Source organism: Narcine bancroftii, chromosome 3 (genome assembly GCF_036971445.1).
Source record: "Narcine bancroftii isolate sNarBan1 chromosome 3, sNarBan1.hap1, whole genome shotgun sequence".
Classification (NCBI taxonomy): domain Eukaryota; kingdom Metazoa; phylum Chordata; class Chondrichthyes; order Torpediniformes; family Narcinidae; genus Narcine; species Narcine bancroftii.
Window position 1 is genome coordinate 21,089,150 of NC_091471.1, and position 12,764 is coordinate 21,101,913.

The window sequence follows — 12,764 nt, forward strand, 5'->3', positions numbered from 1 at the left end:
CGCTAGAACAGTTCAGGCTGCCTGTGGTTAAAGACCTCCCATGCAAGTTCAGGCATTTTACTTCAATGTGGTGACCTTGTTAGGTAGTGTCGCTATCAAATTAGATGCAGCTCACAGAAAATTATTTGTGAACACTGATGCATTTATTGAAATAACCGTTTGACCATCTCACCATAATTGTGATACATTTTGCACAGTAAATCGGCTTTGAGTCATTGGGAAGCCACCCAGAAATTTCAAGAGATATTTTCACCCTTTTTTCTGGAATGGTTTTCATTCACTCTGTTAAGCAATGTGGCAACATTCATTTGGCAACTTGGTGAGCTGATCTGTTGCAGGGAGCTGTTGTGTTCCATGTTAAAGGAATGGTTGGCTTCCAGCCAAATTAGAGGAGCATGTTATCTTGTCTGCCTCAGGGAAATGCACATATGTGATCACAGCAAACCTAACCGAGACTGTCTTTGTTGGAAAAAAAAAGAGCTGCAGGTTTTGAAAATCTGAAACAAAACCAGAGAATGTTGAAACTGCTTATCAAATTAAGCTGCAGAAAGAGTAACAGAGTTAATGTCCCACATTATGCTATAAAAACACAGCAACGCTGGAGAAACTCAACATATTTCATATAGCAAAGTCAAAGATACATAACCAAGCTTTTGGCTTGAGCCCTTCACCATTATGGGCAAAATGTGGGCAGGTGCCCAAACAAAATGGTGGTGAGAGAGGAAGAGTGGGGGCAAGGGTGGCACTTCCTCCAGCTGCAGGGAAAGTTGCCAAGGGGGTGATTAATAGGACGGGATGAGTGGACGAGCTCGTCATGAATGGAGCAGTCCCTACAGATCATGGAGAGAAGAGGTGAGGGGAAGATGTGTCTGCTGGTGGGATCATGTTGTAGATTATGGAAATTATGGATGCAGATGCTGGTGGGGTGGTAGGTGAGGGCAAGTGTAACCCTGTCCTTGTTGTGTCTAGGGGCCAGGGCAGATGAATGGGAAATGGAGGATATGTGGTAAGGGTGGAGTTGATGGTGGTGGAGGGAAGCCATATTTTTGGAAGAAGGGGGACATTTCAGATGATCTGGACTGAAATTTTGGTCTCTGCCCCATTAAGCTGTAAGCTTGTGTCAAATGCCAAGTACAATGGAAATAATCTCCAAGCATCAATAAAAAATGACAAGAGTTACTGAACCAACAAAATAACCAACAGGAAACCATTCACAAATTCACTTTCTTGGTCCTGAGATTCAAGAGAATTTTTCAGAGCAGTAAATAAATTCTTACCTCTATTACAATGGAGCAGGGAGTAAAGGGGTGAGTGCAAGAGACACTGTGAAGGGGTATTGAGTGAAGAGTGGGAGAAGCACTGAGAGGGGAGAAAACTGGAAGGAAATGGGCGGAAAGGAAATGGAGAGCCAGAGGGCTTACCGGGCCTGATACTGGGAGGGAAGAGGGTAGTGTAGGAGGGATTGAAGGCGACACAAAGTGAAGAGGGGAAGAAAGGAGAGATTGGGAGTAACAAAATTAAGAAACCGGTAGAGAAGAGAAGTGGAGTGGCACTGAGAGTGAGCAGCGAGGAAAGAGATGAACGGAATTGGAATAGAGAACGAGGGGCTGGAAGTAGAGGGTAAGTTGGAGGGATATTGAAGATAGAATATGCATGAAGAGAGTTGTAAAATTAGGAATCTTATGTCAATAAAAATTCCTTCAGTGAGCAGGTGAAGGAACCCTCCTTGGAAAAAACAAGGGTGGAGAAAAATTATGCCACGGGGTACCTTTCCATTTGGTGACACAGTGCAAACCTTTGTTTCACTGGATATAGAATATCAAAAAAATAAATAAATAAATGAGAATCAGAGGTGGCAGTAAAGGATCGGAGAATGGCAAATGGTGAAAAGGTTGGAGAATAGCAAATGTAGTCTCCTCATTTAATAAAAAAAGGTAATTGGAAGACTCTTGGAAACGATAGACCACTCAATCTTACATCGGTGTCAGCAAACTATTGGGGAGGATTCTTAGGGATATGATTTACTAGAATTTAGAAAGGCAGTTTCTTAGGGATAGTCGTATGGCTTTGTGAGGGCCAGGTCATGCTTCACAGTCCCAATTGAGTTTTGTGAGGAAATGACAAAGGTAGGGCAGTAGTTGTGGTGTATGTGGATTTTAGTAAGGCATTGGACAAGGTCCCTCATGGTAGACTTATTCAGAAATTCATGAGGCTTGGGATCCATTGAACCATAGAATGAGGGGTCATAAGTTAAGGGTTAGGGGGCAAAACGTTAGAGGTAACATAAGAGGAAGCTTCTTCACTCAGAGAGTGATGGCTGAGTGGAATGATCTTCTGGAAGAGATGGTTGCAGCAGGGACAATTTTGTCATTTAAGAGAAGGTTGGGTGGGAACATGGATGTGAGGGGGTTGGAGGGTTATGGGCAGGGAGCAGGTAGGTGCGACTAGTGGAGGTCACTTAAATCAGTGCGAACTAGAAGGGCCGAGGTGGCCTGTTTCTGTAGTGCAACTGTTATATGTTATATATATTTTATATAGAATTGGCTTGCCTCCAGAAAGCAGAATGCAGTAGTAGATGGAATTGCCTGGAGGTCGGTGACTATGGGAATTCTGCAGGGATCTGCTCTGGGACCTCTGCACTTTGTGAATTTTATAAATAACCTGGATGAAGAAGTGGAAGGAAGGGTCAGTAAATTTGCTGATCACAAGATCACATGAAGGATGGAGCTGCTGTGGATAATTGAGAAGGTTCTTGTAGATTGCAGCCAGGATATAGACAGGATGCCAATTTGGATGGAAAAGTGTCAGATGGTGTTCATTTGGGAAAAGTATGAAGTAATGGAAGGTGGAACCTGAAGGCAGAGAAAATGGTTAATAGCAGAATTCTTAACACTGTGGAAGAATGGAGGGATCTTCGGGTCCAAAACCTTAGTTCTCTCAAGGTTGCCACGCAGGTTGATAAGATAGTTAAGAAGGTTTTGGATATGATAGGCTTCATTCATCAAGGGATTGAATTCAAGAGCCGTGAGGTAATGCTGCAGCTCTATAAAGCTTTGGTTAGACCACACTTGGAATATTGTGTTCCGTTCAGGTCACCTCATTACAAAAAGGATGTGGTTGCTTTGGAGAGGGAACAGAGGAGATTTACCAAGATGTTGCCCAGATTAGAGAATGTGTCTTATGAGGCAAGGTTAACAGAGATAGGGCTCTTTGGAGTGAAGAAGATTGTGTGGTGATTTAATAGAAGCCTACAAGGTTATGAGAGGCATAGATTAGGTGAACAGTCAGAAACTTTTTTCCCAGGATGAGATATTTATCCCTTATTGGAGGTAGCTCCAGGGAGTAGCTTAAAATTGGTGCTGCAGAATTATGTTTAGGTTGAATTTTATGAAAAATGTCCATGCCATTGCACTCCAATTAATGTCTGAATTAGGCTGATATTTATCACCAGTTTTCTCCTTGTGGAATTCAATACAAGCCAGGTGGCTTTGTGGATCCCAGGGAGTTCTTATGTGTCCCCTTTACATGGAACCTGAATCCAAGTCAGAATTCCAGAATCTGGATCAATAGAATGAAACACTTGGGAAACCTGATCAAAATTGTACATTGCTAGGAACTGTCAGTTGCTGTTAGTTCTCAGAACATTCAATGGGCAACGTTTGACTTTTGGAGGAGATCCTTTAATGCTTAAAATAAATCAAACTATATGAAGGAGCTCAATATCAAGTGATATAGATTGCAGTATATTTTAGAAGAACCACAGCTCATATTCCACCTGGGTATTATACAACCCAATGGTAAGAACTTCAAGAAACCCACACCATTCCTTCATTCCTTTTGATTCCCATCCTCCATTTTCACTCCCCTCTTTCAAATGTTTCCATCTGCCCATCAACCGTCCCTCAAAACCTTTATTTATATCAGCGTCCATGTAGAATCGTAGAATGCCAAAGCACAGAAAACAGGCCATTCTGCCCCTCTAGTCTGTGTTGACTATCATCTCCTTAGACCCATTGACCTGCTCCTATTCTATAACCCTCCAGGCCTCTCCCATCCATGTACCTAACCAATTTATTCTTAAAGGACATGACCGAACCCACATTCACCACATCAGATGGCAGCTCATTCCATACTCCCACCACTCTCTGAGTGAAGAACTTCTCCCTAAACATTTTCCCCTTCAGCTTAAAACTATGACCTCTCATACTGATCTCCCTCCAATCCAAGTGGGAAAAGCCTATTCGTATCCACTCTGTCTATACCTCTCATAATCTTGTAAACCTCTATCCAATCTCTGCTCTGCAGCCTCTGGTTTCCATATTGTTTTACTGCCTGTTTCTACTTCCTTCCTCCCCTCCCTGCTCCACTCATGATCTCTCTTATCTTCTCTTCTCAATGTATCCTCCATCAGCCACTGCCTCTTGACCCTCCTTCTGTCCCACCATTTTCCATTTGCCCAACATTCATCTGCCAGCCCCTGCCCCACTTCTCCCTCTTTATACAGGCAATCGACTTCTCCTCAACCTCAGTCCATATGGAGGAATTCAGCCCAAAGCATTGACTAGCCCTTTGCCTCCACAAGTGCTGCTTGACCTGTTGAGTTCCTGTTGTGGGTTATTTTTTTACTTGAGATTCCAGTGACTTCTTCCATCTTTAAGCTGCACTCTTCAACTCTTTTTTATTTCAGATTTGCTCTACCAATTTCCTCCAATCTCTTTCCTCCCTATTCAGATTACTTTCTTTTGCTCAGCTTCATGCTCAATTCTTCTCCTTCCCTACCTTGTTGATTCTCCTTCCTTACTTTGTGTGCTCTTCTAGATCATCTTCCCTCACCCATATCCATCACTGCATTCCCTATGATTCTTTCTCTTCTCCTGTCTCCTTCTACCTGTTACCAGCCTCCTAATTTTTACCCCCCAATTTGGCGCAGTTAGTGTAGCGGTTAGTGCAATATCTTTACAATGCTAGTGATCGGGACGGGGGTTCGAATCCTGCACAGTCTGTAAGGAGTTTGTACGTTCTCCCTGTGTCAGAGATGGTTTTCCCCGGGGGCTCGAGTTTCCTCTCACTATTCAAAACATACCAAGGGTGTAGGTTAATTGTGTGTAAATTGCGTACCACGGGCTCATTGGCCGAAATGGCCTGTTACCTTGCTGTATGTCTCAAGTTAAAATTTAAATTTGCTTTAGCCTTTTTATTTCCCTCTGCTTTGAACTTCCTTATCATTGCCTTTTGCCTCTACCACCTCAGCTTCACCTCTTATTTCTCTTTCCTGCCCACTCACTCATTTGCTACACCATGAAGGAGTACTGGAGAGAATCTAGGAACAAAATCATCAAGCAGTGCGGGAACTGAAGTCAGGTGAACTTATCATGTGGGCATTGTGTTCTCATAATGTCATATGATCAAACGTCCAGCAAAGTCAACTGGGTGACCAAACATGCAACAGTACCTGCCCATGCTAATAGATTAAATTGGGTGCTCCCAATCTAATTCCATGAAGGTTTGGCTACCAAGGAGTGCAATTGTCATTATTCTTCTTTTCTTCTTTGGCTTGGCTTCTCGGACGAAGATTTATGGAGGGGTATGCCCACGTCTGCTGCAGGCTCGTTTGTGACTGACAAACATAGAAACATAGAAGATAGGAGCAGGAGTAGGTCATTCGACTCTTCGAGCCTGCTCCGCCATTCAATGAGATCATGGCTGATCTTAAAGTTCAGTACCCCGTCCCCGCCTTCTCTCCGTAACTTTTAATACCCTTATACTGAAGAGTATAAGAGATGCAGGACAGGCAGGCACGGTTGCAGCGGTTGCAAGGGAAAATTGGTTGGTTGGGGTTGGGTGTTGGGTTTTTCCTCCTTTGTCTTTTGTCAGTGAGGTGAGCTCTGCGGTCTTCTTCAAAGGAGGTTGCTGCCCGCCGAACTGTGAGGCGCCAAGGTTGGAGGCGATATCAGCCCACTGGCGGTGTCATTATGCGAGGGAAAAAAAATACACCAAGCCCACCAGCTGAAGATGATTGAAGAGTTTATTTGAACTATCAGGAGGCTACAAAGACATATTTAGTCACCTACGGTTTAAGCAAATCAAAATTCTACATTATTCACTGTCATGTTCCACTCTAACACATCATTCACTATTGATTGGCTAGCACAGCATTGTCAGAGAGTCATCCACTCATTGAGGACTCCCTTCACATGACCTTGCCCCAGTGAAACAATCCCCTTTGTGTCATTGTCTACTTGTTCTATAGGTTTGCTGATAGATCTGGTTTCGGGAACTGTTCAAATTCAAGTGAAACCTCACTAATTTGCCACTTGTGTTGTCAGTACAACTGGTTAGCAGGGTTCAGGGCTATGGGAAAAGCATCAGTGGCTGCAAAATAAATATGGTTTCAGTTTTTCCTTGAAAGCACAATCCTACTATCTAACACAGCCAATCATTTAGTATAATCACAAAATAAATAAAAAGCAATCGAAGTTACATGTTGAACTTCAAACTACACCAAACAGAGGAACACATTGGATTTTAAGTCTTTTTTTAAAATTTCCATTCCTGGATTACTTGAAACATAAGCATTGATATTACAGGCCTAGAGTTTAATGCACAGAAGATTGATCAGCTTAGGAAACTGCTTAGCTCTTTTAGGCCCGTCATTGTTTTCAAACAATGCAATGCCTGGTTTTATATTCTTTAAAAGCGATAATTTAAATCCCATTTCTCATCATTGGAATCGATTCCAATTTATCTAGGAATCAGTCAATCATTTCTTTTTGCATTTTTAGAGCATCCAGACATGTTTTTATACTTAAATTTACTAAAGCATCATTAGTCATGTCAGAGATCTGTCAAGGTTTGCACAGATCTAGAAGGAGTCCATGGCCTTGAACTCACTCAGGGCCTGTACTGGGGAAATGTGCTTCTTCTGGGATCCCCTCCTCACTCGGGTCTGGTACTCTTCAGGCTTCTCTCTCTTCACCAGTGGTTTCTTCTCAGGAGCTTTCATCTTCCAGGACACCACAGGGGAATTCACAGCTGCAGTGCCATACACTTTCTGGTATTTGGTGGAAGCCACATAGGAGGCTTTCACAGTCAGAACAACTGCATTCATTAGATTCTTGGCAGCCTGGATGAGGGAGGTCGCACTATCCAACTGTGAAGACAGAGAGAAAGCAGAAAAGAAGACTCCATCAGTGATTTAGAATAATCAGATCAGATTTTTATTGCCATGAACAAGTCATGAAATTCATTGTTTTGCAGCACCATTACAGTGCAAACTTTCATATAAAAACCACCTAACAAACGGTGCAGAAGTCAAAGCGAGGCTGTGACTTTGGCTCACTATTGGCAGCTGGGAAGAAGTCCGCAAGCTAAATTTACTTCTTCTTGATTTCTGAGAAATGGGTTTGAATGGTTGTGAAAATAAAGATCAAGAAGGAACTATTTCGTTAGCATCTCAAAATGTCCACACAACATTGTATGGTTAATGTACGAAGTGCATTTGCTATTGTAATGTAGAAGATATGCCACAAGCAAGTGACTTGAAAACAATCAGATCATCCACAGCCATTCACTGACTCCACTACTGAAGTACAGCAGCAGTAGATTGTACTATCTACAGTAGTGGTCCTCAACCTTGTCCTTTCCACTCACGTACCACTGTCAGTAATCTCTCTGCCATCGCTGCTCGGTGATTAGTAAAGGACTGCTTAAGGTGGGATGTGGGAGGGAAGGGAAAGTTGAGAACCACTGCTCCAGACCCAATTGTTACTGAAATATTTTGCTTGAGAAAAATTGTCATTGGCCCATTTCCTTTGGAGCTATGAAACCATGCACATAACGAGTTAATCAGACACGATTAAAACAGTGGTTTTCAACCTTTTTCTTTCCACCTACATCCCACCTTAAGCAATCCATTACTAATCACAGAGCACCGATGGCATAGGGATTACTTAAAGTGGGATGTGCGTGAAAAGAAAAAGGTTGAAAACCACTGATCTACAGGATGCAGCAACTCATCAAGAATATTAAGACAGCACCTTCCAAACATGTCCTCTACCAGTTGGAAGGATGAGGGGAACAAAAGCATGGGGAGAACACTTGCTGGAAGTTGTTTTCCAAACCACACTCTACCTTGACTTGGAAATATGTCAACGTCCCTTCACCGTCACTGTATCAAAATCCTGCAGCTTCCTTCCTTCCATCCATGTGACTATATCCACACATCAAGGACTGCAGCAACTCAAGAAGGCAGCTCAGCAGCACTTTCTCAAGGATAATTAGGGATGGGTCATTAATGCTGGCTCAGCCTGAGAAGCTCACATTGTTTAAATGAATTTAAAAAAATCTGATTTTAGTAGAAGGTAGACACCAGGGAGAATTATTCTTCAATGCAATGTCTGAGGACATTTTTCAGCCCTCCATGAGGGGGAATTTAATGTTTCATCTGTGTGCCATTTGCTTTTACTTGGCCTTAAAATAAAGCTGAAATGCCAATTAATTCATAGCAAGTTCCCTCAAACAGTACAAACACTGAAATGCTGGAGAAACTCAGCCGATCTCACAGCGTCCATTGGAGGTAATGACATTTTGGGCCTGAGCACTTCCTCAAGGTATGAGTGAAAAAAGACAGGCCGAAGAGGGGAGAACTTCTTCAGGGTAGGCATCCCTTGAAGAGATTTTGCAGTGGAGCTGCCTTTTTTCACTCATATCTTGAGGACAGGCTCAGGCCTAAAACATCATGAATATAGCTTTACCTCCTATGGATGCCACGAGACCAGCTGAGTTCCTCCAGCCCTTCTGTTCAGACTTTCAGTCTGGTGCCTGTGATGTCGCAGGAGTCAACAACCCTCTGAAGTTTATTTTTGTTTTGAGCGTCTCTGATTGAGTTCGTCTGATGACGGAGGGGCAGCAGCCGTTCCTGAACCTGGAGGTGCGAGTCTTATAGCAGCAGTGAGAATAGAGTGTGTGCTGAGAGGTATGGATTGTTGATGACTGCTGCCGCTCTCTGATAGCAGTGCTCCCTGTAGATGTGCTCAATAGTGGAGAGGGTTTTGCCTGTGATGTCATGGGCTGTGTCCACTATCTTTTGGAGGGCTTTACACTTAAGGGCAGTGCTGGATTAAGGCATTGCAGGGCCTGTAGAGTAAATTTTGAAGGGGCCATAAATTGTTCTGGCTGACGCATGGACAGTGAGGGGGAAGCGCTTAAACTTACACTGAAATTACACGTAAACTGAAATTGTGCCTCCCCTCTCCTCCTGTTAAAGCTTACTTATACATTTTGTTGAAACAGAACTTACTTACGGCAGTGGCTGGCTGCTGTTCGGCGGGATCAACGTCCATCTTCATTACCCATAACCCCCACGCAGCTGAAACCACGCCACGTTTCCCTAGCGCTGATACTGGCAGTGTGGTTCCTGCTGCATGGGGGATTTTGGGCAATGAAGACGGTGTTTTCTCCGGCATTGTATCGTCTCCACGAGCTGCCAGGGTGGCCCCAAAGTGGCCTGCTCGGATGCTCGAGCGATGCTCCGGTGAACTCCGGCAGCACTGCACCCCTGTTGCTCTGTCGGGAGTTTGATTTGGGGGTGGTGACTGATGTCTGGGGCTAGGAGCAAGGCGGTCAGGTGAGGCAAGGACAGTAGTGCCACCTCACCCCTTAAGTGGCATGTTGCATCCTTGATCAGAGTTTACAATAATTTGGCCAGTAATTCTAAGAACCACAAGTAATTTCCTTTACAAGGGGAGCTAACAGCTTCATCACCACCAGGAAGTGAAAGCTCTCATTCTGCTAAAAACTTTACAACTTCAATTATTCGCTCTAGAAGTGTGCTCCAATACATTTGTTCAGTCTCCATTTCTTCCACAACTTGGGAATCGACAGAAAAACCTTTGTTTTTTTGTTCATCAACAGTGAAATTAAAGCTTGTCTATATGAGGAACTTTCTTCATGTCGATGTAATAGATTGCCGAGCTGAATCAATTTCTTGCATATTGGTTCTTGGTAGGTTTATGAATATGTGTGAATTAAAACTTCAGAAGGTGCTGAGGTTTCTTCTCATTGTCATACAATCGCATGGATGAAGTAGTCACTATTAGTACGTTGACATTCATCACTTCCCTTGACTATCCAATGTTCACCTTTACCATCAACTAGATTGTTTAGCCTTTTCACCAATGTCATTAGATTATAGGTGCCTAACCTTTATCCGGGATTCCAAAATCCGGCAACCTCCAAAAACATGCGCTTTTTTTCGTGAGATGACATCTGCTCACCAAAGATGGAGTTTGGAGCCAAACATGACCAGATGTGACCCTCACTCAACTCCCGTGTATCTCACCGCGTTCCACATCACTAATTAGTGGTGTCAGTACCCTACTCATCAAGCATGAACCTCGCTCAACTCCAGTTGAAATATCCCATGTCGTACCGCTACTTTATAAGCACCCCCAAATTGCCGTACACTAATGTCCATCCAGCGTTGCAACATTTTCAGTTGGCCCAGCAGATGGCAGATCATTGACCGTTATTGCTACCCATAATTCACAGCTGAAACTGCTGTACCAGCCCCAGTGCAGGGGAAATCGAGAAGGGGGCTGTTTCCCTTGCGGTGACACAGTGATGGGAGGTGGGGGGGGGGGGGGGAGAGAGAGACAGCAGCATGACTCAGGCGCGATGGGAAGAGGGACGGCAGCGAGACTCAGGTGGACTGGCGGGGGTGAGACGGCAGTATGACTCGGGCGGGGGAGAGAGACGTCAGGTGGAAATGGGGGGGAGAGACGGCAGCACGACTAGGGCGGGATGGGAAGAGGGATGGCAGCGGGGGTGAGATGGCAGTATGACTCAGGGGGGGAGAGAGACATTGTGTGGATGGATGATGGAGGGAGAGACGGCAGCATGACTTGGGCGGGCTTAAAGGGACAAAAATCAAAATGATTCCAAAATCCAGAAGATTCCTAACAAAAGGTTAAGATAAAACGTTGGGCACATTCTTTTCACTTGTTCTTTCACATTCAATGGATGCTGGTTCTTGCTGTATACCTCTGCCACACGGGTACTAATTTTTCCTATATTTCTGGCTTCAGCCGTTATAGCACCATCACCACGAATATCAAAATATTATCACCTTTAATCAGGGATATTAACACAGACTATCAGTGTGGTTCTCATAGCCCGCTGCCCAAAGATGAGAACAAAAATGTTTAAATTCATAATTCATAGTACTTGAACGCAGGGCCCGCGGGGCCTGTAGCATATGTCACTTTTGCTACTAGGTTAATCCAGCTCTGCTCAGGGGTATTGGTGTTTCCGTACCAGACCGCGATGCAGCCTGTCGGCACACCTTCCACTACATCTCTCTCGAAATTTCCAGGGTTTCTGATATCATACACCTCCACAAAATGAACATTCACTTATTAATGTAAAAGCCTCATCACATTTGATTTAAGTGCAATCTGATTCGGCAGTATCTGATCCATGTTTGTGTATTGGACACAGAAAGTGAAATTTATTTCATGAATGGATTCTAAGCAAGCCCAAGTGAAATGCTCAGCAGATATAATTTGGGATCTCACTATCTCTGGGAAGACCAGCAGTTATTGTTCATCTTGTCCTCACACAAGGCGATGGAAAAAGAAACGAGAGTCCTGCCAATGTCCTTGTAAATATTCACTCTTCAGCTTGACATTTTTCCTGTAGCTCAGTGACCAAAACTGAAGACAGTATTTTACTTAAAATTCAGCCTCACCAATGTCTCATACAATTGTAACAGAACCCCAGCTTCTATACTCTATTCCCTGAATATTCGCCACATTGAAGGGCAATGTGCCAAAAGTCTTTTTAAGTATCCTATCTAACTGTGACTCCACTTTCAAGATACTATGTATGTGTACTCTGAGATCTCTCAAAATTCTACAACGATCCAAACATCTCTAACATCTACTGTGACGGTCCTACAAATGTTGGACTTCCCAATATGCTACCACTCAAAATTCTCTATATTAATTTTCATCAGGCCATTCCTCTGTCCACCTGCCCAACTGATCAAGATCCTCCTGCAATTGTTGGGTACATCATACCATATCATTTAACTGCCTGCATTTGTTGGCAGCTTGTGATTTACAAAACGATGTGTCCACTTCACATCTGTAAACTTGGCGGGTCCAGAGATGTTCATCAGCCTCTTAGATGAGCACTTGAATGCAAGAAAAATAGAGGGTTATAGGTGTGAGGGAGGGAAATTTAGATTGTTAAGAAGTTGGTTTAAATTGTAGTAATCTCTCTAAGTCTGTTGGTGCATGCTTTCAGACTCTCAAGTGTTCGCTCCTGTAGGATGGCACGATAACCTGTACTGTGCTGTAATGATTTATGTTCTATCCTCTTTCTAACAAAAACATTTAATCTAATCATGTATTTTTCTTCTGTCATTTTTCTTTAGCTGAGGAAAATGGCCTCTCAGTTCTGTGTAGCCATGTGTAGGGAAGGCAAAATCAAGCCATGAGACAAATTTTCTCATTATATAACAGAGAAAATGCACAAAGTTGGAGAAGCACCAGATGGAGCAAGAATTGATGCCAACATTACTGCAATAATTGACTTTCTATTTCAGTTACAGTTTTAGAGTTTAATTTTCACCATTGCCCAATATGTTGCCATTTGCATTTGAGTGAGTTGCTTTGGGCGATCATTCTCAAGTCAAGATGTCAAGATGTCAAGTTTATTGTCCTCTGATTGTAATAGCACAATATGCAGACATACAACCCGAC

The 12,764-nt window shown here is 43.3% G+C and overlaps 1 protein-coding gene across 2 annotated transcripts in view; it reads right to left on the bottom strand.

The window, feature by feature from the left end:
• Positions 1-6,046: 6,046 nt before the first annotated feature.
• LOC138756995 (catenin alpha-2) overlaps positions 6,047-12,764 on the bottom strand; it is an 835,014-nt gene continuing 828,296 nt past the window's right edge. For both annotated transcript variants that reach the window (XM_069923543.1, XM_069923544.1), the window contains one exon: positions 6,047-7,150. In XM_069923543.1, coding sequence (XP_069779644.1) covers positions 6,863-7,150 — 288 coding nt within the window. In that variant the 3' untranslated portion in view covers positions 6,047-6,862. The remainder of the gene's footprint in view (positions 7,151-12,764) is intronic.